The sequence below is a fragment of the Blastomyces dermatitidis genome, assembly GCF_000003525.1.
Source record: "Blastomyces dermatitidis ER-3 genomic scaffold supercont1.5, whole genome shotgun sequence".
Classification (NCBI taxonomy): Eukaryota; Fungi; Ascomycota; class Eurotiomycetes; order Onygenales; family Ajellomycetaceae; genus Blastomyces; species Blastomyces dermatitidis.
Window position 1 is genome coordinate 1395617 of NW_025544778.1, and position 27439 is coordinate 1423055.

Sequence of the window (27439 nt, forward strand, 5' to 3'; positions counted from 1 at the left end):
GTAACCCCAGCTGTAGCTTGGGTTTATTTTAGTGAAATGCTACCCTTTTGACTGTTGCCCGTTTTGGGCTGGTGCGGGAAATTTTGCTCTCCCAGCCACCAAGGGGATGACTAATCCTCATTGACAAGGCGGCTGCTAGTTGAATCTCCACAGCAACAAACTCCAACGTTGACCTTGAGGTAACGGGCAGCAATGACACCGGCAAGGAGATCACACCAACGGCTCAGTTATCCTTGGAGTGCTCCACCCCAATGTCCTCGATGAATCCTTGTGCATATCGTCGATTATTCCTGCACCACGAGCCACCATGAATCTGGCTTTGATTGACCCGTTTGTTCTTGCTCAAGACTACCCAGATGCCCTCACGGGCAAGCTCCGTGCGTGCTTCTAGCTTATAACACTGCTATATTGTGAAACCAAACGCTGACAATGAAGCTCTCCTGTAGGCAGCGGACACGCTACTTGCTTACGATTCAACCGCAAGGGTGACTTCCTAGCTTCTGGACGAGTAAGCTTGTCCACTATCAACCGATATTTATTCAGTTCGTCAACTAACGGAGTTTCCCACCCACAGGTTGATGGCACCGTCGTGATATTTGACGTGGAGACCAATGGCGTCGCCCGAAAGCTACGAGGGCATAGCAAACAGATTCAATCGCTAAGGTTTGCTTTTACCATCCACCGATTTAACATGCGTATATTGCGGACGCTGGTGAGCTAACTGGCACTAGCTGGTCGAGAGACGGCAGATATCTACTCAGTTCTTCACAGGATTGGAAGTGCATATTATGGGATATGAAAGATGGCTCCCGCGTGCGAACCGTGAGATTCGAAGCCCCAGTATACATTGCCGAATTCCACCCATTTAACCAGTATGTCATGCCACTGTTATACCCCCTCCAACCATTACCAATATATTCTAACCCAGAAACGCCTCAGCTGGCTTTTTGTCGCTTCATTGTTTGAAGAGCAACCAGTTCTCGTCGATATATCCGCACCGCGGCCCGTAAAACGGATTCTCCCTTCCGCTCCCCTGCGACCTCATCTCGAAGACACCGATCCGGCGGTAGTTGCAAAACAAGCGGCACAAGACGCGAAACATTCAACTTGCGTCACAATATTCACTGCACTTGGAAACCACATAATATCAGGCACATCGAAGGGTTGGATTAACATCATCGAAACCCAAACGTGCACTACAATCCACTCAACGAGACTATGTAACGGCGTCGTAATCCTCCTCCGCCTTGCTAGAAACGGACGTGATCTACTCGTCAACAGTTCAGACCGCGTCATTCGCACAATACTGATACCCGACCTGTCCCAGCTTGGCGTCAGCCTCGATCCCTCCGCTATAAAGCTCGAAGTCGAGCACAAATTCCAAGACGTCGTCAACCGCCTGAGCTGGAACCACGTCGCCTTCTCATCCACAGGAGAATTTGTTACGGCCTCCACCTTCATGAACCATGACATCTACGTCTGGGAACGCAGCCATGGTTCTCTCGTGAAGATCCTCGAAGGCCCGAAGGAAGAACTAGGCGTTGTAGAATGGCATCCTAGCCGTCCGATGGTGGCAGCCTGCGGCCTCGAGTCGGGATGCATATATACATGGTCGATAGTGAGCCCGCAGAAATGGTCTGCGCTAGCGCCGGATTTTGCAGAGGTAGAGGAGAATGTCGCGTATGTGGAGCGCGAGGATGAATATGACATCCACCCCGCTGAGGAGGTGCATCAGCGCCGTCTAGATCTAGAGGATGAGGAACCGGACGTTTTGACCATTGAGCCGGTCAAGGGCGAAGAGGATGATGCGGGGGGTGCCTTGCATGCCTTCCGCATGCCTGTCCTACTCGATATAAGCGACAGTGAGAGCGAGGATGACATCGTGGCTGTGGGACCGGGGACCATGCGGCGAAGAAGTCCCGGTGCGGCGAAGGAACCAGTCAATAATAGTGCGGGCGGTAATAATGGTGGGGAAAGCGGAGGTGCTGCTGTTACGAATAATGGCATGGGCCGTGCTCAAAACAAGGGGCGGCGGAGATAAGGCACCAGAGAATTTTGATAATAATGACGATCGTGATGTATTATGATGAAAGGACAGCTCAAGATGTGTGTGCTCATTTGCCAATGGGATGTGTGTTATCTTGTGTTAGGCCCCCAAGAACTCTCCCGCACATCTATTGTTAGAGGGTGAAATACCTGTTGGTTCTTCGAGCTGAATTTCTTACCCAACGTGGCGCACCATTCACCCTGGGAGGTTCTTAATATTCATCATAGTGGGATGTTGCAGTGTTTCATTCCAACTTGTAATAAAATAAACAATGCATCATTCCAGGTCCGATAAACGGAGGACAATATAACTCTCCTTCCCGTTGCCCTACATCACACCAACCGTGAAGAAAACAATAGGCTACGAATCCAAAGGGGAAAATCCGGAAATAGACAAGGAAAAAGAAAACAACAGAAAAAAAGCAAAGAGAAAACAGAGAAAGCACACATATCATTTTCCACAACAATGTTAAATATCTTGTCAGCGCACACGTAATGTATGTATGTACATGTACATGTACATAGTTACATACATCCATACAAACCAAGAGAAAAAGCGAAAAAACCGGGTTAAAACCAGCGGCGAAGCCCGCTCGCCCGCGCCGCATCATGGCAAAAAAGCACCAACGAGCTAGGAGGTGACTGGCTAAATTGGATATACAGCAGCGAGCCCCCAAGTCCATGTTCGCGCGTGCAGTATCCGCTCTGTCGGGTCCTGAGAACAAAGAGGGAAAAAGAAAAGAGGGGAGCGAAGGAGGCGCTGGCATGCTCTGCGATTCACTTCAACATCTGCATTGTTGCTCTTATCTTCCACCAGTTTCCAATGTCTTTCAGTGGAAATGATATGAGTAAAAAGAACAACCACTAACTAGTGAAACTTGGGGGCGGTGGGAAAGAATAGAAACAATAGCGAGAGTAAGAGGTTGTGCGAAGAGAAACAAAGGGAGGGAGCCAATCACCTGGTTGGATTGTATAGTTCAAAAAGAACCTGTGGGCTGGATAAACGAAAAACGTTGGGTTGTTTCTGTCTGAAGCAAGGCGGAGCAAGAATATATGGAAAAGCAAGTTGTGCCAGGTCAGGTAAGGCAAAAGAAGTAACCTTTTTCTGCTGATTTTATATATTTTTCTATTCCGCTCTCCCACCTGAAAAATGAACAATAGTAATAGTTGGAAGGGATGTATGGTTGGACAATTAATCGTGGTGAGATTAGGATGGAAGAATGCGCGAAATAGGGATATGGACATGCATATATGGAGGATAAAAATAGTTTATATCGAAAGAAAAATAAAGTAGCAGTATATATATGACAACAAATAGGAAAGAAGGATAACATCTTTGGAATATTTAGTGAATGGGTCACCAAAGCAAGAAAAGAGAGGGCCAGGAATGGAGAGAAAGAGAGAGCGCCATACAAGCTAGACATCAATCATTCATCGTATCGAGAGTCATTATATCATCCTCACCAAAAGAAAGGAAGGCATGAGGATACAGAAAACAAGAGAAACCTCCATCATGGTTCCCCCGCTATGGCTTTTGATGTCTTTCCGATCTATGTGTATATCATGGTTAATAATAAAAAAAATTATTCATGTCCAGGAACCCAGGAGAGAATGCTGTCGACGGAATGGAAGAGGTACAAGGGCTCAATAACGATCGACAAACAAAATTAAATGAAAAATTTTCAAAATTAAATGAGCAGGCAAAATCAGGGAGGAAACGTCTATAGTTGTTGAGGGCATAAGACGGAATAAAGATTTCAAAACAAGAAATGGAGGAAAGGAATTCGTCGTTGCAATGTCGTTTGGTCGGGTCATTAATTAAATGGACTTTTGTGTGTCTCCGGACCCCATTACTGTTCCTTGGAGTTGGGCAACGAGATTTTCGAGTTGCATAGCTTTTCAATAGTGGTCCTTCACCGATATTTGATGCTTCTTACCAACAAGTCAAAGGATAACTATAGGCATTTGGACCCGAAAGGAGGTATGCGACGAGGCCTCTACCAAACCAGTCAAAAGCTGGAATACAACAGTCCCGCCCGTTTCGGGATGATCTGAGAAGCCGCAATCATATTTATCGGGACAACGCGTAAGATGTACTCAGAATCGATATTGTGCCATTCAAAACGGATCTTGGGAGGGGGAAAGAGATGGTAGGAAACCACTGACGTGGGGAGTGAAGGGTTTGTCTTCAAACGTCGGACTAGTGAAACTAAGCACAAAAGTGCGCTTTCATCGGATTGGGTTGTCTGGTCGTCTGGCAGTATATATATGCAGAAGATTGAACACCTGGGTGCGTTTATCAAACGCCTGCGCTCGTGCTTCCTGGGCCAATAAATCAATTTGCTCGACCGACCAGCCCTTTACACGGCTGAGAGGCCCAAGTATGAGAGCATAGGTGCTATCGGAAAAGGCAAAATTATGCCATTTTCCAACCTCCTTTTCGTATTTTTCATCCGGCCATGTGTTTAGCGGCAGGCCAAGCATCAGGTGCTTTATATCCACGAAACCAGCTTCTTTCAGCATATGCGTTGTGCTTCGATTGTGCGCGATCGGCCTATTCGCCTGATCTGTTGCCTCCTTCAGATTTAAATACCATCGATTAAGGGGCTGATCAGCCGAGAACTCATCGTGGCAGCGCGGTTCAAAGTCAATTTCCACTTGTTCGAAGTACCCTGTCCCAGGACGCAGGTGTCGTATAACCTTTTGATACAAATTAGGCCAGTTCGACACACTCCCACATCCCATTTGGAGATGAATCATATCCCAAGAATTCTCTCCCAAAAACCAAGGGCTCTCATAGTCCCGAGGTGTCTGAAAATCGCAATTTGGCGGGTGCTCTTGGGGCTGCATCGCCGCCAGGTCAATCCCCAACACGTATGCGTGTGGGTACCGCGAGGCCATTTCCATTGCCCACATTCCGGTTCCACAGCCAAGATCTAGTATTCGAGGGCCGTGATCGGTAACCATTCGAGGGCCCCCCGAAAGGCTATTCATAAGCGGAGAAGGATTGCTGATTGGAACATCATGTAGCACATTCCCGCGAGCCACCAAAAATACTTTGTGGAAAATATCCAGACGATCTCGTTCTAGTTCATCGCACGGATACATGTATATGCCTCGTCGAAATCCATGATACAATCGTCCGTTTTCCTCGTAACAAGGGTATTCTTCAGTGTACCTATGTTTATCGGAATAGACATTAGCCAAGGGACATAAAAACAATCATTTCTCTATTGGGAGAAATGAGAAGTATGATTTACGGCTGCGAATAGTTAGGTGATTTCGGTCGTGCGAATGGATGAGAGACAGCTGGCAGATGGCTAGCGCAACGAAACACTGTACGGGCATAAAATGGAAGAAAAACGAAAAAGAAAAAAGCTTACGTAGAGTTTACAGTTCCGTGAGACTCGTTTTTCGGAGAGTCTAACTCAGCTTTTGTTTGGGGTTGCCTTCGAGGTGCAAGATCGGTGAGGACTGAGAGGTCCATAGTAGGGTTACTGATGTGATGCCACCCAACGAGGGAAAATGACAGACAGCAGGTTAAACGCGACCTTAGGGGTCCTTCCAATGCCAATGAACGACAACGGGAGGAGTGGGCGAAGAGGAAGGAGGTGGAAGAGGTAGAAGAGGCAGAGGGAGTCTGATGAGGCTGATGGAGAGAGAGAAGCCGGCGTAGCAGATTGAGGAGGAGACGAGGGTTATGTAGATCGGCGTAGCGTAGGGGGAAATACTGGGAGCTGCTTTTATTCCAAGCGACACATGGAGCGATTGATATTATTATTATTACTATCGTCAGCGTTCCGAACGTGCGTCGGGCAGAGGGGCAGCTTGTCGCAGTACCTCTTCGGGCAAGGAGGGTGAACGAATCCGGCGCAAGAAGCAAAAGAAAGAATAATAGAAGGAAAGCCGAGGAACAAATGCCAATTGAATGGTACTTGGGCGATGGACAGTGGCTGGCGGGAGAGGATGGTCCCATCAAATAATAATATAGCCTGGCCTGGAGATGTTGCGGCGAGAAGGTGGGATGGAGGGATGGGGAGGGGAGGGATGCGCTGTACGGTTCGGTACGGGGGTGGAGGAGCTGGTATGGTATCGTATGGTATGTACTGTACATAGATTACAGTATAAACCCCGTAAGGTAAGCGGTAACCAAGGTGGGCGGGTCTCTTGGCTGGGCGATCAGGTCGGGTCAAGAAGCAGGGACTGGACAAACAAAACAGTTGGAAAAATGGAATGGAGAAGATGATCAAAAGAGGCAAAGTTCAATGGCGCGGGGAATTAATATAAATGTCTGAAATTTTGTGGGTTTGTTGGTTGGTACCTGGGCACGCGATTTAACCCAAGTTAAACCACGAAGAGGTTGAAACCACCACAACGCAAAGACAAGGACAGGGGGGAAGCTGCAGAGAGAGTTAATAGGAGAAGGAGAACAGAGGGTAGTTAGTCCAATCAGTTGACACTATACAATTTGTTGGGCTCTGTTACCCTCCACTCATCAGACATCAGGACTTGTGGACAAACGTCAACGCTGAACTTCACTAACGCCCTTGACTGAAGTAGTGAAGTAGTAAGAAATGGGGGCCTTCTATCAATCATCAGTCTGGTTGGTGCTTGGTTAGCTCACCAATGGCATCATGCAATACACTACATCATCATCCCTTTCATCTCTTTTAAAGGGGCATCATGTTGGTTAGTTATGGTTTTTGTAATAGTCAACAACTTTTTTTTTTTTTTTTTTTTTTTTTTTTTTTTTTTTTTTGGGCAGAAAAGTAAAAAAGTGACGACGCATGGTCAATTATTATGGGTCAGTGAAACAGCCCCAGATAACAAATTCACATGCGGAAAAGGGCGCTGTGTCGCCATCCCAATCCCGGCGGAGTGGTAGTCGGTTGGAGCTTGTACAGTAATGTCACACCCTTTCTTAGCTTTTCTACTTGTATCAATGTGCTTTGAGAACAGCGTCGTACGGTACGGAGTATATTAATTAATAGTAGTAGTATTGTATTTCACAGCAACATCGGTGGAAAAAATATCTCGGGGTCTTCGGGGATAGTTGAATTGTCAACTTGCCATAACGCAAGGGCGCTCAGGACACGTTAAATCTTCTCCTTCAAGCACGAACTAGGAACCTAGAAGACCTACTTCGACATGCTGGGCGCCGTGCTTGTACAGAAATTTCGCAATCCCGAAGAAAGTTCCGACACTGCTGTGCCTTCTTCAAACGCCGCAAAACTTAAGCGTGGCTGCCACGTCCGGCCAGGATAATTTTATTCGGAGATGTACAGGACAATACGGAATAGATTCTCATTATTGATTGTCTGGTCTGTATGTATCTCAGCCTCGTTTCAACAGGGTTTGCTGTTGGGGCCAAAAGTTAGTCGACAGGCTTGAGTTCATCCGGCTTTTAGTTGCCTAAGTTTGGTTTGGTGCAGCCCTCCGCTCACGATCTATTCCCAGCGGGCACCTCCCAGCAAAGTATGGCGTCAAGATGGATGGGTTCGCTTGGCGCTGACAAGATGTCCATGGTTCGTCGGCCAGGACCCAGGGGTGGAGTCTGCCGGAAGTCAAAGTAGCCATTTTCGGCGACTGCTGATCTTACAATTGAATTGGACTTTTTCGCAACAATCGTCACCACTTTTGTTCTTGGACAAGCTCAGTCTCATCTCAACAACATTTAGAGGGCCTAGATGTGGAATTTGGAGGGCCCCAGAATATGTACAGAAAAGTTCCGTCAATTTGATCGGGCGTTGAGCTGTCCCATTCTCCACTAGGTAGCCGTATCCGGAGTCATATGTTGGATTGATGTGGTGTTTGATAAGCAAATATGGGCTTCTAACAAATCCAACAGGTGTGTTGACAGTTCATGCATGGGAGTTGTATGCCAACGCTTGAACAGTAATGGGCTCTCAAAAGCCATTTTTGCCCCATTGGCATACTTCATGGTCCATTTCCGAGCAAGTTTATCCGGGGTTGCCGTTGAGTCTATCAAACACTTTCCAACTCATATCGTAACCTCCTCCGAAGGACTGGCACTTGATTTACACTTGATTCGAGATAGGGCCTGAATGGTGGGTCCTACTGACCGGACGACCATTTATTCGCTCATTATTAACTTTGAATCTTGCACAGAGTTGGTGGAAGCAACTTCAAGCGCTGCGGAGGATTGTACTGCCCAGTACGGAGTACGTAGGACGTTCTTTGGCTGCTGAATCTGGTGGTATACGAGCTTCCCCTTCCATGTTAACTTGCACACCATACCGGACATGAACGGAGATAGGAAAATGGTTCAAATTTCCTTGCTTGAGCTTAGTCGTTCTTCCAGCTGAAAGAAAGTGACGCAGTGAATATTATTCAGGCTGTTTTTAATCAGTTGTGCTGGTCAATTCCTAGCCATGTTTGCTCTGTGACTGGTTGAAGAGGAGGAGGATAATGAAACACCCCTTGCATTAGGAACACGCAACATCGATCGGGGCAATTCTGTGACGCTAAGAGAATTTCAGAAATAAACTCCCATAATCGCAGGGGATTGGATTAAGGGCAGCAAATCATCTTCTCCCTTTAGTTGCTTTGCTAGTGTGAGGAATTCTCGAGATCATGACCTGAAGATTCGATTTTGTCTGCAAAAGAAAACCGTTCTACTCATCATCCCCTCTACTCTCAACACTAGACCTATTTAGTGACAAGGTTGCCTGGTTGGCTTGGCTCTCCTAGCTTCGAAGCAGCTAAAGAGGAAGATGAAGATGAAGTTGAAGTTGAAGTTGAAGTTGGGAAAAGAGAAGAATAGAAGAAGAAGAAGAAGAAGAAGAAGAAGAAGAAGAAGAAGAAGAAGAAGCAGAAGCGTCATAGTTATCAACTCAACAACAGAAGGAGGGAAGGAGCTAGATGAATAATCAATACAAAATAACCTAACTATTGGGTCCATATGTTGTATTGTATGAGAGTATCTTTTAGTTCCCCAAAAAGAAAAAGTACACCACTTGGGATGCGACGTACCCTCCAGCCTAAAACCTGGCGCATTTGAGGACACATAGCCATTGGCCATGATGGACAAACTCGCTTGGGGGGTGGCTTCCCGTCCCAGAGCGTCGGAACACCAGTGTACTCCGTAGTGTACGGAGTACAGTACATACAACTAGCTGCGACGGACCGCCAATGGCCCCAGTGGCCCGGTTTAGCTCATGGAAAACCGACGTGCATGGAGCCCAAACTTCTGCTGTTGGGTCCTTGGGTGACACAATACGGTAAGTTATGTTCTGGGGCGTAAATTACGACCCTATCCTATCCCTTGGTTCCTTCGATTTCAATACCAAGACCCATAAGTCCGGTACTCTTAACATACATACAATACATGGTTAACGTTACATACATACATAACAGTACCTATACACACAACCATCGACATGAGCGCAACCAAGCAGAATAATAGCGTCTTCTTCTCCCATACAAGCTGACAAGGCAGTGAGAGAGATATGTATATTCTGGATGTTTGCGTTGCTGAAGGATAATGATCTCGCGGAAGAGTTGTCGACGTCTTGCTGGATATATACCAATGACTGAGGAAATTACTCGTCATCAATTTTTTTTAAATTTTCTCTCTCTCTCTCTCTCTCTCTCTCTTTTTTTTTTTTTTTTTTTTTTTTTTTTTTTTTTTTTTTTCTGCTGGACACACACCCCAGGAAATTTCTTCCTCTCTACAAGCTGTTCGCTCCTTGCCAATCAACTACTATCCCAGGCATCAATGAGTAGATAGATGAACAAATTACCATACATTACCAGTTTCTATATATTGAGGGGGATTGCTATCGAGTCTCGACTGGTCCGTGTCCCATGGCTTCCCCATCACAGTATCGATTGTTGCACCAGACAAGCCAGTCATCTCTCTCCCTGCCGCCTGGGAGCTACATCTACTCTCTATGCCAGAGTGGCATTGATGCGTTGGCTGCGATCTCTTCAGATAACTCGCTGCGACGTTTTGATCGCGAGACATTGAATGTCCTCCCTGATGGGGTGTTCGCAGATATTCATCCTGGTCAAGATGGTGGTGGGGTGACCTGTGTCTGCGAAGTTGATCCCGCCTCTGTCGAAGGGAAGAACATAGTTGCCACTTCGGGCAGAGATGGGACCGTGAAGCTGTGGGATGTGAGGGGGAAAAGAAGAGATGCAGTTCTGACGGTCACAGTAGGTAGGACAATCCCCATATGCGCATTGAGTTGTTGTCTCTTTTCGCTAGGCGCATCCCTTCTTTTTTAACGCCGCTCATTCAGTCCCTATTTTTCATCTTTAACGCACGTTTGTCACCAGCAATGGTTTTGACATGTGCCCTTCCTTCATATCTTGTTTATTCCCCCCAAGAAATATATATATTACTATGAGAAAGCTCCATGCAAAATTGAAGTCTTTGGTCGGTGTGCTGATCAGCTCCTGCTTTAGATAAGTCGGCTCCCATCACCGCACTCACCTGTAGCCTGGAACCGTGCACCATCGTTGCTGGAACCGAGCTTGTGTCATCTCAATCCTCTGTGATATTTTGGTAAGTTGTTGGGCTGATTATGCGACTTATCCCGCGAGGCTGAAGCCACGTATTTTGCATCTGATGCGGATTCGGTACCACCAATTCTTCATTATCTTCCCCAGACCACCATTCTACCGGCACTCCCACTGCTGTGCTAGTGACCCAGAGGCCATATACCGCACAAACCTTCTCATTTACTTTCTTGCTCGTGCGAGAGTTCCCTACCTCTCGTCGGACCTGCTAACCGATTATTACTAGGGACATCAGGTCTCCGGGCCAGCCCCGGCTTCAATATGTCGAGAGTCATAACGACGATATAACTGAGGTACTTAATTTGTTCCCTCCTCTTCCATTGCAAACCCCAACTTTCTTCCGTTTCCCTTGTTCATCTTGGTTGCGGACTTTGTGGTTGGGCCACACAGCCCTCCAGGAGATGTATTTCTAGTGCTGGCTCAATCTCCCTTTGGTCAACCACTAAACTATTCGTAGTTGCAATTCCACCCGACCCGGCGCAATGTCCTTTTATCTGGAAGCACTGATGGGCTCGTTAACATCTACGACACCACGATTTCAGACGAAGACGAGGCTCTTCTACAGGTTTTTAACCATGGATCCATTCACAGAGCTGGATTCTTCGGGGAACACGCAATCTACGCCCTAAGCCATGACGAGGTTTTTTCGGTCCACCCTCTTAACAACCCCGACGAGAACGCCGTGGAGCCCGCACCTATCCAGTTCGGTGATCTTCGTCCTGTACTACAAAATGATTATGTAGCGCAAGTCCTCGATGGGCGTGGGGGCATGTTTGTAGTGTCTGGGAAAACAAGGTTTGAATACTTTCTTTTTGTCGTATGGTTTTTGCGGGGTATACATAGTCTCTTACATTGCTCGCCTGAGCAAGTGAACAACGACTCGATTTCACACCTTTAGTATGCTCGCCCAAATTTGACTTCGACCTGGCCAATACGTGGAGACTTCCGGGTGCCCACGGCGAAGAACTCGTTCGATCCGTATTTTTGGATAATAATGTAAGTACCGTAAAAAGAAGCAGATCTCATTTCTGCTGCAGCTCCTCTCCCAAATCTCTCAAACTATACTCTGGCTCACACGACCCAAAACGACTGTATAGTCGAAATCAATTTTTACATGTGGAGAGGACGGGCATGTACGTTCATGGAAGCTTGACGAAGGAGATCAACAACAAGGTGAAGATTTCCCATCTAAGCCGTTCACCAAGCGTACTGCCCCAGAGAATGTCCTGCGAACGAAAGAGCATCCATCGAAAGATGGGGGCCATCGGGAGAAACGACATAAACACCGCGGATTCAAACCATATTGATTCACCCAGAATGCCTCCTCTGCGCACATCCTACCCTACTAGTGTTACTCCCTTCGGCTCATGACATCCATACCTACTACTACCCTTTGCTCGATGTGAAAGTTTTTCCCGTGCAAAACTCGACTGTCTGCACAGCCAATAAAAACGTGGCATGTGCCGTTCCATTAGTTGCTCATTTTCTCGTCAGCCGCCTTAAACAAGGGAAAGAAAGTTAGAGTTTATTTCTTCTTCCTTTCTTTTCTTTTTTCATCCTTTCATCTTTCTGCAGAATCCAAACGATAAGTCAACGATGGCCAACCACATTATGACATCCGGTTCAAATTCAATCCCACAGGGCTGTTTAACTGACAATAAGAACAATAATCACAATAAGTATCCCACACATTAAAACAAACCTTCTTCTCTTCTTCTTCTTTTTTTTTCTTTTTTTTTTCAACTTTTCCAATTTTATTTTCTGCACTCCATTCTTTCTCCATCCCATCGCGTTCACATCATCAAATCGTGCTCACCTTTCCCGCAGCTTCTGGCCCCCAACTCGAAAACTAACCCCACCCCGGTCCCGTTCTAACCAACCCAAGCCCAAACCCAAAAAGAACCCTGGGCAAAGTTATACGAGACTGCTTCCGCGTACTAGTGTCTAGTGCCCGCCAACCGACATCTTCAAATTACTACCTTACGCATGGACGGGACCCGAGGAAGTTAATCATGTAGTCCCAGGCCCAGTACAAACCGGGAGTTAGGTGTGGGCTAACCATTCTTGATGTATGCAAGTTGCAGTACCTTGGCCCCCTCCCTGCCCATGTGAGCTAATCGTCCATCGCATATTTTCTCGTATCATGTCCGCATTAGGATTTAATATATAGCTCAATGCCGATGTTTAATTCGCTCCCGCCGGTCATGATGGTAGTTAAGGGGGTGTGCCAATAAACAAAATGAAAAAGCCCAAACGTTTTCAAACAGACGAAGAGGGAACTATCTATCATTCAACCTAATCTCTCGATGCTTTCGTGTTTCAGAAGAACTATGGTTCCCTACCTACTCACAGGGACAGGACAGATAGCCAGCGTGGCAATTCATTAATACAGTACATTACTAATTACGCGCGGTTCCTACTCTCTGCCATGCCATCCTCATTACAGAGTAGTTAACCTACCAATAGGCTGTATTTAACTGCGCGGGTCTAGCTATGCCATGAAGAATTTATCCATTCCCTTGAAAGGCGATTCGCTCACCCTTCACCGGGCATAACAGATGAATGGGATGCAAAACACAATTGAGGCTCATAAGTTGCCTGAGCGCCCAATGCACTTAAGACGTTGGTTTCTTTAGCAAAGGTAGTTAACTAGTTAACTTCAGAACGAACGATGCGAACATCAACGGATGTGAAAGCAACCGTGGAAGATCTCCCACACCTCTGCCTCCTTGGTTCATCATTTTGTTGATATGCTGTTTTGTCATGAAGTCTTTATACGATTTATGGCCTCCAGTTGTCACTGCGCCGTATCCGACCAGTTGTTTTTCACGCCTAATTTCGCCAGCCTATGGAAGCAATATCCATCCCCACCACTCATCGTAGAACGGACGCTACCAATTCCCCACGCATCCCCCAAACATGTGGTCCGGTTGAACAAGCCTGGCCGTTATCGCCCTGGCGGAGTATCACCCCATATCCATCGGCGACTGTCTCAGTGGTCGTTACCGATGTGTTTCACCAGCGCGGCTTTGGCACGTACTCCACAACCTGGCTGGCAAGAGATATGAACGTGGACAAGTACTGTACAAGTACAAGTACGGGGCTATAAAAATTGCCATTGCCGCCACAGATATGCCGGGGACTAAAATCCTCGACACCCTAGCACTCTCATCAGAACCAAGCGACGGGGCCGGACAGTCTAGAGAGGCTCTGATGCCTCGAGTGCTAGATACGTTTGCCCATGACGGGCCTCATGGAAGGCACCGTTGCCTTTGTTACAGAGCCGAGAATGATGACCCTGGCTGAGACGAAAGATGCATCATATACGAGGCTTTTCAGGACGTCTGTGGCTAGGGTCATTGCGGCCCAAGTCATACAAGCTATCGCTTTCCTACATCGCCGAGGGGTGGTCCATGCCGGTATGTATATTAAATTATGTGGAATATTTTATCTCGCAGGCTTTTATATAGGTGTTCCTCCCTTATTATTAACGGGGTTTTTAGGGAACATAAATAATGTTTCACTTGCCGAAAAGCATAGACGAGCGTTTCCCCAGAGGAATTATACCGAAAATACGACCAGCCAAATGTCGAACCATTCGTGCGCCTTGGTGGCAAGCCCCTCTCCGAAATGGAGTTCCTACTCACGGTGTTGTACCTACCCATTTTGGTTAGGGAAAGAAAGCGAGCTTGTCGCCCACCCTCTTTGAGGCTAGGATTTTCGTCACTGACTTTGGGGGAGTCGTTTCTGCCGTCTACTAATAATACTCAGCGCCACTATTCCAATGCCCCCGGTATCCTTGGCCCCCTCCGGTGACCTATTTTCATGGACCCCTGTCATTCCCCGCTGACATCTGGACTCTCGCGTGTGCTCTCTGGGATATCATTGGACAGAGGCCACCGTTTGAGGGTTTCAGTCCGTCCGACGACTGGATGATAAAAGCGCAACGTGGATGCACTGACTGGGCAAGCTACCGTGCGACTAGTGGCAGGAATGGGATGCAGGGCAAAGATGGTTTGCGGAAGAGACTAAGTAAGAGAGAGTCTGCGGGGGCAGAGGCAGACCGTTGGTTTATCGCTTCGTTGATTCCATACATGATGAACCCACGGGGTGAAAGTGCAATGGAGAGCGTGGGAGAAGCCGGGAAGAGCGCCCTGCTTGCTATGTTCAGGGGCATGTTGGCTTGTAGGCCGAGTGAGAGACTCGCTGCGATGGAAATCGTTGGGTCTGAGTGGATGCGGAGATGGGCTTTGAGCCGGTGCTTGGAAATGTAGCTGGATAGAGATGTGATGGGTTTAGGGGGGAGAAAGGGTTCAGAGGATCGCGAGACTATTTACTCCGTACTACGAAGGATGGACGACTTGGCCGATCGCGATCACCCCGATCACCCACTCACGCACGGTCATCTGCTCGGTAGGTAGGTATACAGCTCGACCAAGTTCCCAAGTTCCCCTGCCCTTATCCATTTCATTTATCCTGCTGCGCGTGCGCCACATTTTAATTATTTATAGTCCGTTCCCGAGTACATGCCTGCGGATGTAAATGATGAGGATGGGGATGAGGTATAGGAGTAAGCGTATGGTTTTGAAAACTATATTCACAGCTCATGGTTAACATGGTTTCATCGGCTATCGCAGCTGTATATCTTCCTCTAGCAATAAAACAACCATCTCATCATCCTCATCATCATAATAATAACAATCATCACGACAATAACAAATAAACACACTATTTAACCCCTCCCTCCCCCACTGCCCCAGGTACCACCACCCCCCCCCCCCTCCCTTCCTTTACAACTTCGTCTTCTTAATATACATCGACTGCGCATTACAGTAGCTCTTCAAGCCACCAACACCACCCTCATACCCGATACCGCTCTCCTTGTGGCCTCCAAATGTCGCGCCAGGGCTGGCCTCCATGTGCGTGTTGATCCATACCATGCCCGCTTCGATCTGTTCACCGATACGGCGTGCCTGGACCAGGTCGTTGGACCAGATGGTGGAGCCCAGGCCCATCTTGGTGTCGTTGGCGGCTTCGATCACCGCTGCTTCATCTTTCCAGGGAATGAGGGGCACGATTGGGCCTAGAGTGGGATGGGGTGTTAATTCCGTGTTTGTATTCAAGGGAAAGTTGCGGGGGTTAACCAGAAACACAGAAATGAGCAGCAAACACAACGAGGACATGAAGAAAAGGAGTAGAAGGTTTTGTAAAGGGACCTTTCCGAACTGGGCATTGCTGTTATATTGCAGAACATAAACTCACCGAATGGCTCTTCAGTAACAATCCTCGACTCAGCAGGTGGCGCGTCGATGATAGTGGGCTGGATGAAGTACCCAGGCTTCCGGATCTCGGCGTTTCCGCCCGTCACAACGTTCAATTTTTCCTTTTCAATCTCGGCGAAGAATCCTTTGACTTTCTCGTACTGCATGGAATTCTGGATGGGGCCGATCATCACACCTTCCTCGTTACCCTCGCCTACAACGAGCTTCGCAGTAGCGGCACCGATTGCTGCACGGAATTTCTCATAAATGGACTCGTGGACGAAAATTCGTTTGGCTGCGATGCAAACCTAGAGAAACCATGTCATCAGTTCGCTTACCAGCGTTCTTCACAATTTGCAGATTGGGTAAATTTTAATTGATGGCAAGATTGGCGAGTCCAGGAGAGGTATGTACAGTACATACCTGGCCTGAATTAAAGAATGCAGCCATTGCGACCTATGAGTTACCAGTTAGTTAACAGGCTGTTCAGCGGGGATATGACAAGTAAAATACAAACCTTCGCAGCCACGACTTCAATATCGATATCAGCGCAGACAATTGCAGGGTCATTCCCGCCTCTGTGATGGTAGGAATAGTTTTAGCTTCAGACAGATCCTTTCAAAACCACAAAGGCTGCCATATATGAACCGCGTTAAAACATACAGTTCAAGAGTAATCCGCTTCAATGTCTTGCTCGCACTTTCCATGACCTTCTTCCCTGTCGCGGATGAACCGGTGAAACTAATCTTTGCTGGTCCAGGGTGGGCGGTCAACCAGGGCCCCAGGTTATCATCACCGCTCAGCACCTGGAGGACACCAGGAGGGAAGCACTTCTGGCCGATTTCGACGACCTTCAGCGCGCAATAGGGGGTGAATGGCGATGGCTTAACAATGATGGTATTCCCAGTAATGAGGGCGGGTCCAATTTTCATCATGCAGAGCAAGACCGGGAAGTTCCATGGGACAATGCCAACCACTACACCTAACGGAGTGTAGCGGACAGTCACCTGTCTGTCGTTGCTGTCTTCGATAATTTCATCCTTCAGCTCCAAGGTGGTGGTGCCTCTCAAACTGCCGATTCCACCCTGAATATCCATGGCAGCAAATGGGGCCTATTAAGATAATAAAAGATAAAAATAATTAACTCCCCATTTACATACATACATCCTCAGTTTGGTATTTAAAATATATATATATATATATATATATATTAGGGAAAAGGGTAGTAGTATTACCGGCTTCCCCTGCTCTTTCACAAGAAGTTTGGTGAGTTCTTCGGAATGTTCAGCAACGGCATCTGCAAAAGCCAAGATAGCCTTTTTTCTTTCCTCGTATGGGGTTTTTGACCACGTCTTGAATGCAGCCATTCCGGCCTCGACAGCTTTGTCGACATCGGTGCGAGTGGCAACTGGCACTGCTGGGTTTGGTTCTCCAGTTGCTGGATTGATGCCATGGCGGGTTTCTGCAGTGGAGCATAATTCGCCCCCGATCACGTTGCGAAACGTGGTAAAGTCGATGCCACCCATATTAGCGGTATATGTATATATATATATATATTGAACGGTGTTTCTATTTGAAAAAGTAAATACTTGTCAGAATATTTGAGGGATGGAAATATGTGCCACAATGAGAACCTCAGGTCAGTTGGACAGAGGATGTGGGATAACGAAGCAGAATGCGGGGGGGAATTGGAGGAACGAAGCCTCGGATCATATTGGGAGCTGACACACTAACCAACCGAGGTTCGATATCAGGTTCGAAAAGAGACAGAGGACTGTCAGAAGGAATGTTGTAATTCAGCCCTTGGATGAGTGCGATGAGGAGGAGGGAGAGGAGGTTGGAAGAGGAGAGGAGGGGATAGGAGGGGTTGATGCCACGCATTATATTGCATTATTATTATTAAGGCCAAATGGATGGGATGCCTGAACATGTAGAGAATGAATGGCCAGCACAGCACAGCACAGCACAGCTCTGCACTCCAACTGCCCAGGAGTCAAAGGAGTCAAGGATGGCAGGGAAAATCCACAATTTCGCTGTTTGAAGGCGGGGATATTTCATGAACCCCTCAGATGCCTCGAGGATTTAAGCCGGGGATAAGGATGTATTCTCACACTATCCCCCTCTCAACCTCAAATGGCCATGGATTTTCAGTGTTATGTAGGCAATAATGGGGTAACTATAAATCTCGTTGATTCATAACTAACTAGTTATTTATTAGTTAGTTAGTTACCCGTGAATCGCCTATCCACAAGATTTATAAGTTAAAGGTTAGTTAAGTTAGTTAACTACGTTATGTAGCCGGGCGCTGGGCCAATCAGATATTTATTTAATCATCGTCTAGGATATTCATATAACAAAAACATCAACCGCAGCCGACTCCCGAACGCTATACCGAGGCAGGCAGCTATGGAGGGGGATATGGCTCGGGGTGTACAGAGTACATTCTATATAGCTAAGTTAGTTGATGTGTTCCCCTGAAATCTCAATTCCTTCGGCTTCCGCGAAATTCTCTATGTTATCTACAACTTGCTACTGACCTGATAGTATAGTATGGTCAAGCTGCATTGGATATGAAAGGGGTAAGTTAGATGAGGACATTACCTAGGTATTTCTGAAGTAATAACATGGTTTTCCACACATACATACTGATGGCAGGAATTGTTCTCCGGATAATCCATTTGATAGTGAAATCTGATCAGTGCAAAGACTGCGAAAGGTCGAGGTCTCGTGGTATATCCTACCACAATACCATCATTCTGCTTCATCTCGACTCTCATGGGCATATGAGTGATGCGGAATGCGGACTCTTTGATGCATGGATAGGCTGATCGTAGGTTGCCATAGAAGTCTTTCCTACAACCTGCAAAACAGAAGCGGTGGTAACTAGTTATTTAGTTAACTAAATAGTTGTCTGAAAACCACTTGGAGCCAGCCGCAGACTTGTAATATTTATCACCAGATGTGCAACATGGAACAGGCATAGACTACGCAGCGTATGCATACACACCCCCCCACAAGGTACATACTGTAGGCTATCATCCAACCAGGATAACTACTTTATCATGGTTATAACCAGTGACAATGTCTCCAGTGTACCCTCCTCCTCCTGCCTACGCGGCGCGCGGGAGTCCAGCAAGGTTGTCCCCAAGGAATTCGGAGTCTTCATCAGGTTCGACAGCTCGGTACATGTACTGTTTACTGATATATCCTGGTCAATAATCATCAAACGCCTGTTCGCCTCTCGAGCGTGAAGACACAAAGAGTGTTCATAGCACCAACGCACCGTGGGAAGCTCAACTAAATAGGCGTTGAGAGTAGCTGATTTGCAAAAAAGGAAAATGGTGCTGTGGGTTGGACGGTAGTATGAGACTTCTCTCCCGCTTCACCATTGTCAGCTCTAACTACATCATGCCGGAATCCACAGAAAGGTAGGCAAATGGAGTTAGAGTATTATGTTACTGGCTGTAGTCCTAACTATAGCCTAAGCGCCGATCAAGTGCAACCAACTGCGGAAACTGGCTTTTGCTTCAAGCCAAATTTACGAGTCTACATTGTCAAAGCCCATACAAATGGAGGGATGTTTGCTCAATGATGAGAAATCGCAACAAGAGCCCAAATGCTGCAGATACTTACTTCATTTCGCGCCTTGGTTGGCTGAACAACCCTGATGACTGATAAATGGGCTGCATGCGATCTTCTACCCTCAAATTTGGAAAACTAGTAGCAAATCTGCAAATCCTAGCCTTACCAGAAAGCCCTGCCCTGTCAGAAAGCTAAATCGAACAATAGCTTTATGTGTCTGCGATTCACAGGGCCATATTCTGGCCGACCTGTCTGAATATGGGGCTCTGATCCGTAAGTGGCACTGGTGGCGGCCTGCAGGAGCTCTAGATGATGCCCGCGTTTGCTTGACGTGTGTGATACCACCTATATGAATCAGGCCCCTCCCCACGAGAGAAGCCCCGGGGAAACCATTTCTTCAAAACCTCTTTTTGATTTTTTACTAAGATTTAAGTTATCTGGAAGGGACATTGAGATTTGTACTTATTTGCTCAGGGCTACCTCAAAAATGGGATCCGTGAAGGTTGAAACACGCACTCTCTCGAGTGACGTTGATCTTCTCAAGGACAACAATCCGAACCAGTTATTCTGCATCCATCCAGTGTCCCCTGACATCTCCCAAGGATGGCGCAGGATTACAATGAAAGACTTGTCTTTTGCAACGGATCTCCTAGCACATTGGATTGAAGCAAATGTGGCTGCTCGCTCAAATCACGAAACGCTGGCTTATATGGGAGCGAACGACATACGCTACGCGGCTTTTATCCTTGCTTGCAGCAAGGTCGGGCATGTTGTAAGCAGGCTGTTTCTCAAAATCTTTGCATGTTGATAGAAAAGAACGCTAACAAGTTGGGACCGATATTTTAGCCGTTACTCATCTCACCCCGAAATTCGGTGGAGGCGTCACGCCATCTTCTCGAAGAGACAGGATGTTCGAAGTTCGTCTACAGTGTAGAGCGCGAGAGGCAAGTAAATGAACTGCGGAGCGCAGATCCCAGCATCCAGGTGTGGACCGTTCCAGACCTTTGGGACGTTTTCACAAACAGTGAAGTCGTGCCGTATGAAGCAGTGGGGAAGCAGCACAGAGGTCCGGAGGATGAGGTTGCCGCTATTATTCATAGTTCTGGGACTACAGGTACGTTAGAATAATTGCTGAACTCATCTGGTTGGTGATTGCATACCTCCTTTTCCCACGCTAACAACATATAGGTATGCCAAAGCCAGTTCCACTTACGCATGGATACATCGCTGCACAGAAGAGGATCCAAGCTCTGCCAGTGCCCCCCGGGCGAGTTGCCAGCGTTTACAGTGCTTGCGAACAAGGAAAACTGGCTTTCGTAATGAGCCCATTTTTTCACTTCATGGGCTTGCTTACATTGATTACTTCAATTACTGGCGGGACGCCGTTTGCACTAAGCCCGGAAAAGCCGCTGACGGCCGAGTTGCTGGACGCAGTGGTGACTGAGACAGGAGCCACTTCAACGAGTCTTCCACCGTCAGCCATAGAAGATCTTTATGCCTCCCAGCTAGGTCGAGAAACTTTAGCGAAGTTTCATTACATCGCCTACGGAGGAGCACCTCTGTCACCCGACACTGGGGATAAGCTGTGTAAATTAACACACGTGCAGACAGTGCTCGGGTCGAGCGAATGTGGCTTGATTGCAGCTCTGAAGGCGGAAGATCGCGAAGATTGGGGATATTTTGAATGGAATCCTTTTTACGCAGTTGACATGCGGGCCCAGGGGGATGGCACTTTCGAGCTAGTTATCCCTCGACAAGAAAATCGGTACGTCCACGGCGTCTTTCACACGTATCCAGATCTCCAGGAATATCGCACCGGCGACCTTTTTATCCCCCATACACAGAAACCAGGGCTTTGGAGATATATTGGTCGTGGAGACGATGTTATTGTTCTCAGTAACGGGGAGAAATTCAACCCGACATCAATGGAACTAGTTATCCAGGGACATCCGCTGGTTTCAAAAGCCATGGTGATGGGCCAAGGGCGGTTCCAGGCAGCTCTCCTCTGTGAGCTAGATTGGGACAATTGGACAGGAGATGAAATCGCGTTCATCGAGGAAATCTGGCCAACTGTGCAGAGGGCGAACGAGGGTGCGCCAGGACATGGTCGCCTGATGAAGTCAAAAATCGGCATCTCGTCGCCTTCAAAGCCTTTTAAAACCACACCGAAAGGGAGTGTTCAACGGCGGATGGTCATTGCAGACTACAGCAATGAAATTGAAACGCTGTATTCCAAGTCCGACAACGAAGCTATTATTACTATCTCCAAAGATGCAACTGCAAAGGAGGTAGCTGTGCAAGTGAGAGCTGTGGTTTCAAGCCTGCTTCCATCGCAGGAGATTGGTGACAATAGCGACATATTTTCTTTGGGCATTGATTCCCTCCAATCACTGCAGCTTGGGCAGGCTTTAGATAGTGCAGTCCGAGCCATTTGCCCACAGTTGCGCAAGGACGCTTTCTCCAGCAGGCAAATATATTCTCACCCTTCTGTGTTTGCCCTTTCACAATACATGTACGACCTCATTCACGGGACGGCCATGGTAGATGAAGCCGGGACCGGAGTGGAGGATGACAACGCACGATCCGCTAGGCTTAGGGCACTGGTAGAGAAATACACGACCGATTTAGTCGAAAAGCATTCGGTCATTCTTACGGGCTCGACTGGATCTCTCGGTTGCTACTTACTCCACGAACTTCTTCTCGATCCTGCGGTTGCCAAGGTATACTGTTTGAACCGTTCGGAGGACGCAGCAGGTAGGCAGATCAAGAGTTTCCAAGAGAAAGGCCTGTCAACTTTTAAAGCTTTCGCCTCTAGAGTTGAATTTCTCCACGCAAAGTTTGGAGACGAACGACTTGGGCTTGCCACTGATGCCTATGACCGGGTGCTTGAATCCGTCGATACTATAATTCACAATGCTTGGAAGGTAAATTTCAACCACCAAGTGGAAGCATTCGAACAACCGCATATCGAAGGAGTTCGCCGGCTTGTCGACTTTAGCATTGCTAGCACTCATCGTGCCCATATTCACTTCATATCCTCAATTTCGACTATTGAAGGGTGGGACACCACAAAACGCGGCATGCTTGTTCCGGAAGAGATATATGAAGACGCCGACGTCGTGATGCGCACCGGATATGGGGAATCTAAACATGTAGGAGAGCGGATTTGCGCTTTCGCGTCTTCCTATTGCGGCGTCCCAACCACCATTCATCGGGTTGGTCAAATCGGAGGTCCAACAACAGAAAAAGGAGTGTGGAACAAGCAAGAATGGTTTCCATCTTTGGTTGCAACGTCGAAAACTATAAAACAGCTTCCGTTATCCCTTGGAACCATAGCAGTGGACTGGATTCCAGTGGTGTGTTTCCTAAAACCCCCATCCTGCCCGTACCAGGTGCTCACTTCCATTGATAAACCTGCTGAACCTTTTTTTTTTCGCATATAGGACACAATCTCGCGGGTAATCCTCGATATTCTCCGATCAAGGAGAAAAACTGAAGAGGAAGTCCGTTGCGCGGCCTTCCATCTCGTCAACCCAAGTCCCGCCCCCTGGGATTCGCTAATACCCGCTATCAAGAAACACTTCCCCGTCGAAATCGTTGACCCGCAGAAGTGGATCGCTAGCTTAGAAGCTATCGCGAACCCAACCCAGGCCGATCTGCAGGATAAGCCTGCATTGAAGATTCTTGACTTCTTTCGTGGTGCTTTTATTGGGCAAGTTGAAGGCTCAGGAAAGCCTCCGGTGTTGGACACTCAAAGAACACAGGAGGCAAGCGTCACCATGCAACGGCTTAAGCCAATTGACCAAGACATCTTGAATACTTGGATGTTGCAATGGCAGTTCTAAATGAGTTGCAAAAACTGGAAAGGTTGATTCCACGAATGTCTAGAAGCCATCATTTGTACCGTCAAGTCTGTAACTTTCGTAAATTTTGATGGAGTGAATGCCGGAACGATAACCTCCTTTTTAACTAGCACTTGGAGATATTATATCAAATAAGGTACGGTATATATAGGATGAATTGAGAATACTTTCTTTGACTTTGGGTGAGCTTCAAGCGGGTTTACCAGCCCTAGTTTTGCCTCATAACCTACTTACCTCCATCGAAAGAGAACCTCATAGTCTGTAAAGCTCATGATCCTTTTCGAATTGACTGGAATGATCAGCGTCAGTCCAGTGCCTCACCGGGTTAGATAACGAAACGCATCGGTACATGGAGGCAGTGTATTTCTCTTCTCACCGAGTCGCGCGTAGTCTCTTAAAACTGTGAATCAGTGGCTTTCAAAAACCGAGTCTATAAGTAGATAAAGCAATACTGCTAGACTCTGAACAATTTGTGACGCCTCTATAAGCTGCTTTGTCGGTGGTAATAGATCGTAGTTCTGGAAGTTTCAGAAAGAGAGTTGGAGCTGGACGAGTCAGCCAATCACAGCCCGCGCCAGCGTCGCAGCAGCCAACCGCAATAAATAGTTAAATATGTGGCCAGAAATAATATAAAAAAGCAAGCTATCTCCGTCGACTATCAGAACGTCCATATAGCAACTTCGGAATGAAATCTCGACTTCACATGGCCATAGTTGATGTTATTTCATTAGCGGTATGAGTCACAATGATACTCATTCTTAAAACCACATTTTCATGACTGCAGCCATGATGAAGCGACCCTGGAGGTGGCATCTACTGCCAATAGCTCTGTGTTAGTTCGCCCTGGATATTTCCCCTTCGCCACGTATACTTTTGTCGCAGATTGTATTATGATCCTGACAATGTCTTCTTAGTATTGATACAGGTACTGGCTATACAAGCTCAAGATAAACATGAAGGAACCGGAGCGACTACAGATATTAGTAGCGCTCCTCCCGCGTCCGAAACCACACTTCCACACGGGCTTGGGCTAAGTCCTGAACGGAAAAAGCAAGATGCGGAGGCCCAGGGTGAGTCTACATTTGCGGAGAAAGTCTGGAGAACGTGAGAGACGCTGGACAAATTTAATGACATATCTCCTTTGTGTTTTATTTTAGGCCAGCCAGCTGTTGAAGCAGCACGAGACATTCTTCGCTCTCTGAAAGTGCCAGTCAAAAAGCGTGACCGGCCGTCAGGGTTCCTTGGACATGCAATATACTATGCGAAAGAGGCCTTTTATATATTATTCATGAACAGTCCACCCATAGACAACAACGCACAACCCGCAGGAGAGAAGAATAAACTATCCCCTCAGCTCAAGCAGGTGGTATCGCTACTTCAAGAAGCCGCGGCCCAAAACAACCCAGACGCAATATTTCTCCTAGCGGAAATGAACTTCTACGGCAATTTTACGCATCCACGAAATTATCCCCGGGCTTTTGAGCTTTATAAATCACTTGCGACGCTGGAAGGGAACAGTACCGCGCAGTACATGGTTGGGTTTATGTATGCGACTGGGATAGGAGGCGCGGTTGAACGGAATCAGGGAAAAGCCTTGTTATATCATACGTTTGCAGCTATGGGAGGGAATATAAGATCTCAAATGACTGTTGCGTTTCGCCGATATCTTGGTATCGGAACACCCCGCAATTGCGACCAAGCAGCGTATTACTACAAACAGGTAGCGGACCAAGCAATGGCTTACTATAGGTCCGGTCCACCCGGTGGTCAAATCCTGGCTAGGGAGTCATATCGCTGGTCTGATGATGAAGGTGGTGTGTACGGTGAAGGCGCAAGCGTCTCGAGCTCTGGTCCGAATGCCAATAGGGATGGCCACCATTCCAATTCTGATTCGAGCCTTGAAGATGTGTTGGAATATTTGGATCTCTTATCGAAAAAGGGTGATGTGAAAGCGACGTTCACCTTGGGGAAGATGCATTACGATGGTTCAAGAAACATGAAGAAAAACATGAGAAAAGCGTTGAGATACTTTGGTTTGGTAGTGAAGAAATTCTGGACTAACGACGGAAAGATTATCTCGAATCATCCCGTAGGGATTGAGAAGACCGCTGCAAAAGCGGCCGCGCATATTGGGCTTATGTTCTTGCGTGGGGAGGGGGTTGATCAGAATTTTGCGAAGGCAATGACTTGGTTCCAGCGGGGAACGGCGCTTGGGGATCCGATGTGCCAGCATTACATTGGCTTAATGTATCTGAATGGGTATGGCGTACCTCATGACGTTATCAAAGCTGCATCTTACTTCAAGGCTGCAGCGGAACAAGACTTTCCGGCTTCTGAAACCAGGCTCGGAGCCTTATTCCTGGACCAAGGCGATGTAGCCACAGCAACTCGATACTTTGAATTGGCCGCGCGATATCGTTGGATCGAAGCGTTCTACTATCTTGCTGAAATTGCTGAGCAAGGGGTAGGAAAAGAGCGTCACTGTGGTATGGCGACAGCGTACTACAAAATGGTGGCAGAAGAGGCAGAGGTTATACATTCCTCGTTCCACGAAGCTAATACGGCATATGAAAATGGTGATAAGGAAACCGCACTAGTTGCTTCAATGATGGCAGCAGAACAAGGCTACGAGAGCGCCCAGACGAACGTGGCCTACTTGCTAGATGAGCAGCGGTCGGTTCTCCCCCTTGATTCTATTCTGCCCCGGCCCCGGAATCGCCGGCCAGCTTTACTCCGAAATGCTGCTTTAGCGCTTATATACTGGACTCGTTCCGCAAGGCAATCGAACATCGATTCCCTTGTGAAAATGGGAGATTACTATTTCCACGGCTATGGCACACCACCCGACCTTGAAAAAGCCTTCACATGCTATCATTCAGCTGCGGAGGGCTATCACAGTGCCCAGGCGTTTTGGAATCTGGGTTGGATGCATGAAAACGGTTATGCCACTGAGCAGGATTTCCATATGGCAAAGAGATTCTACGATCTAGCCCTTGAAACGAATGATGAAGCTTATCTTCCCGTCAAGCTTAGCCTAATAAAGCTACGGATAAGGAGTTTCTGGAATCGGATTACCCATGGAAAGGCTAATCCTATCCGATCAGAACCAGGTGAGTTGTAGTCTACCGCTTTCCATCCGCTACTTATCGTACAAGGCAAAACCTTAGGCAAATTGTCTTGCCATACTCAAACTGCCACCCATGTGTGTCTCTGTCGCCGTTTCACACTAACAAAACTATTTTCACCATTTAGACGCAAATCGACACCGATCACTGAAGGAATGGATTAAAGCATTCAACACGTATAATGAAGAGGACGATGAAGTTCTCAACCAGCACAAATCGAAACACCGATCCGATCCCGATGCGCCGGATAACATACTATCCGAAGACGGCGCCGCCACTGATAACAGGGGAGAGACCGCCAGACGTAACCATGACAGTACCTACTACGACGAGCTTGATATGGATATCGATGATGACATTTTGGATAGCCTTATCATCCTCGCGCTGGCAGCTACTTTGATGGTTCTTGTGTACGTGCGACAGCGACGGGGGCTACGAGGCCCCGGTCAGGTAGATGGAAATGCTGCAGGTGGTGGGGCTGGAGCCGGAAATGGCGCAGGGCAGCCCGCTAATAATCCCGCAGGTCCTGGTGGCGCTGCTGCTGGGGCGCAGAGGGAGGAGGATAGAGGACTTTTCCCGCCCCCCGGCGATCCTGATTTCGCGGCTTGGGTTGCTGGCGGAGTTGGTCATTAGACTGAAGTCAAACGAAACACCCTGTGGTCCTTTGTATTTAAAATTGATTTATATAAATTCGTCATTATCATCACAAATATTATTGTTAAGTTATGAACAAGTGGAACATTTATTGCCTTAATCTGAGACGTCCGTAGATATTTGTCGATGATTCCTTATGGGAAGAACGTAGGGTTAATTTACGGTGATTACACCGTGGATCCACCATTCCACCCGTGTCACGTGTCGCCGATCGTAACACATGTTCCACCATTATATTCAGTGACATGTCACTGAATATTAAACATCAAGATGGCATTGAAACAGCACAGGACTTCTTGACATCATCAGGGGACAGCTCAGTCATCATGTAATCAGTGAATGCCATCATTAAGATACTACTGAG

The 27439-nt window shown here is 47.4% G+C and overlaps 7 protein-coding genes across 9 annotated transcripts; 5 read left to right on the plus strand and 2 right to left on the minus strand.

The window, feature by feature from the left end:
• The first annotated feature begins 129 nt into the window (after nt 1–129).
• On the plus strand, nt 130–3783 carry BDCG_04938 (WD domain-containing protein). Its single transcript, XM_045420582.1, has 5 exons — nt 130–377; nt 447–508; nt 575–663; nt 732–872; nt 940–3783. The coding sequence occupies exons 1-5, from the start codon at nt 308–310 to the stop codon at nt 2039–2041; spliced, it is 1464 nt and encodes a 487-aa protein (XP_045276666.1). The 5' UTR covers nt 130–307; the 3' UTR covers nt 2042–3783.
• Nucleotides 1406–6763, minus strand: BDCG_04939 (methyltransferase LaeA). Its single transcript, XM_045420583.1, has 2 exons — nt 5430–6763; nt 1406–5224 (listed from the first exon to the last, which is right to left on the minus strand). Exons 1-2 carry the CDS (start codon nt 6158–6160, stop codon nt 4276–4278), a joined length of 1680 nt encoding a protein of 559 aa, XP_045276667.1. The 5' UTR covers nt 6161–6763; the 3' UTR covers nt 1406–4275.
• Nucleotides 6764–9873: 3110 nt separating this feature from the next.
• BDCG_04940 (WD domain-containing protein) lies at nt 9874–11897 on the plus strand (the record flags this gene model as incomplete). The annotated part of the gene is made up of 6 exons (XM_045420584.1): nt 9874–10228; nt 10477–10576; nt 10817–10883; nt 11048–11385; nt 11460–11586; nt 11688–11897. 6 exons carry the CDS (start codon nt 9874–9876, stop codon nt 11895–11897), a joined length of 1197 nt encoding a protein of 398 aa, XP_045276668.1.
• Nucleotides 11898–12450: 553 nt separating this feature from the next.
• BDCG_04942 lies at nt 12451–18102 on the minus strand. 2 transcript variants are annotated; one of them, XM_045420587.1, is made up of 8 exons: nt 17582–18102; nt 17087–17420; nt 16515–16963; nt 16369–16429; nt 16275–16307; nt 15853–16159; nt 12650–15673; nt 12451–12565 (listed from the first exon to the last, which is right to left on the minus strand). In XM_045420587.1, the coding sequence occupies exons 2-7, from the start codon at nt 17375–17377 to the stop codon at nt 15381–15383; spliced, it is 1434 nt and encodes a 477-aa protein (XP_045281059.1). In that variant the 5' UTR covers nt 17378–17420; nt 17582–18102; the 3' UTR covers nt 12451–12565; nt 12650–15380. The 2 variants fall into 2 exon arrangements, with proteins under 2 accessions (XP_045281059.1, XP_045276670.1); XM_045420586.1 differs by having other exon boundaries at nt 12493–15673; nt 17586–18102.
• On the plus strand, nt 13832–14864 carry BDCG_04941 (protein kinase; the record flags this gene model as incomplete). Its single annotated transcript, XM_045420585.1, has 3 exons — nt 13832–14009; nt 14094–14243; nt 14362–14864. The coding sequence occupies 3 exons, from the start codon at nt 13832–13834 to the stop codon at nt 14862–14864; spliced, it is 831 nt and encodes a 276-aa protein (XP_045276669.1).
• BDCG_04944 lies at nt 18024–23615 on the plus strand. 2 transcript variants are annotated; one of them, XM_045420589.1, is made up of 6 exons: nt 18099–18681; nt 18747–18869; nt 18943–20205; nt 20280–20547; nt 20622–22789; nt 22877–23541. In XM_045420589.1, the coding sequence occupies exons 3-6, from the start codon at nt 19783–19785 to the stop codon at nt 23276–23278; spliced, it is 3261 nt and encodes a 1086-aa protein (XP_045281061.1). In that variant the 5' UTR covers nt 18099–18681; nt 18747–18869; nt 18943–19782; the 3' UTR covers nt 23279–23541. The 2 variants fall into 2 exon arrangements, with proteins under 2 accessions (XP_045281060.1, XP_045281061.1); XM_045420588.1 differs by having other exon boundaries at nt 18024–18869; nt 22877–23615.
• A 278-nt stretch (nt 23616–23893) lies between these two features.
• BDCG_04945 (ubiquitin-protein ligase Sel1/Ubx2) lies at nt 23894–27162 on the plus strand. The gene is made up of 4 exons (XM_045420590.1): nt 23894–24128; nt 24211–24366; nt 24454–26406; nt 26549–27162. The coding sequence occupies exons 1-4, from the start codon at nt 24071–24073 to the stop codon at nt 27052–27054; spliced, it is 2673 nt and encodes an 890-aa protein (XP_045276671.1). The 5' UTR covers nt 23894–24070; the 3' UTR covers nt 27055–27162.
• The last annotated feature ends 277 nt before the right edge of the window (nt 27163–27439 follow it).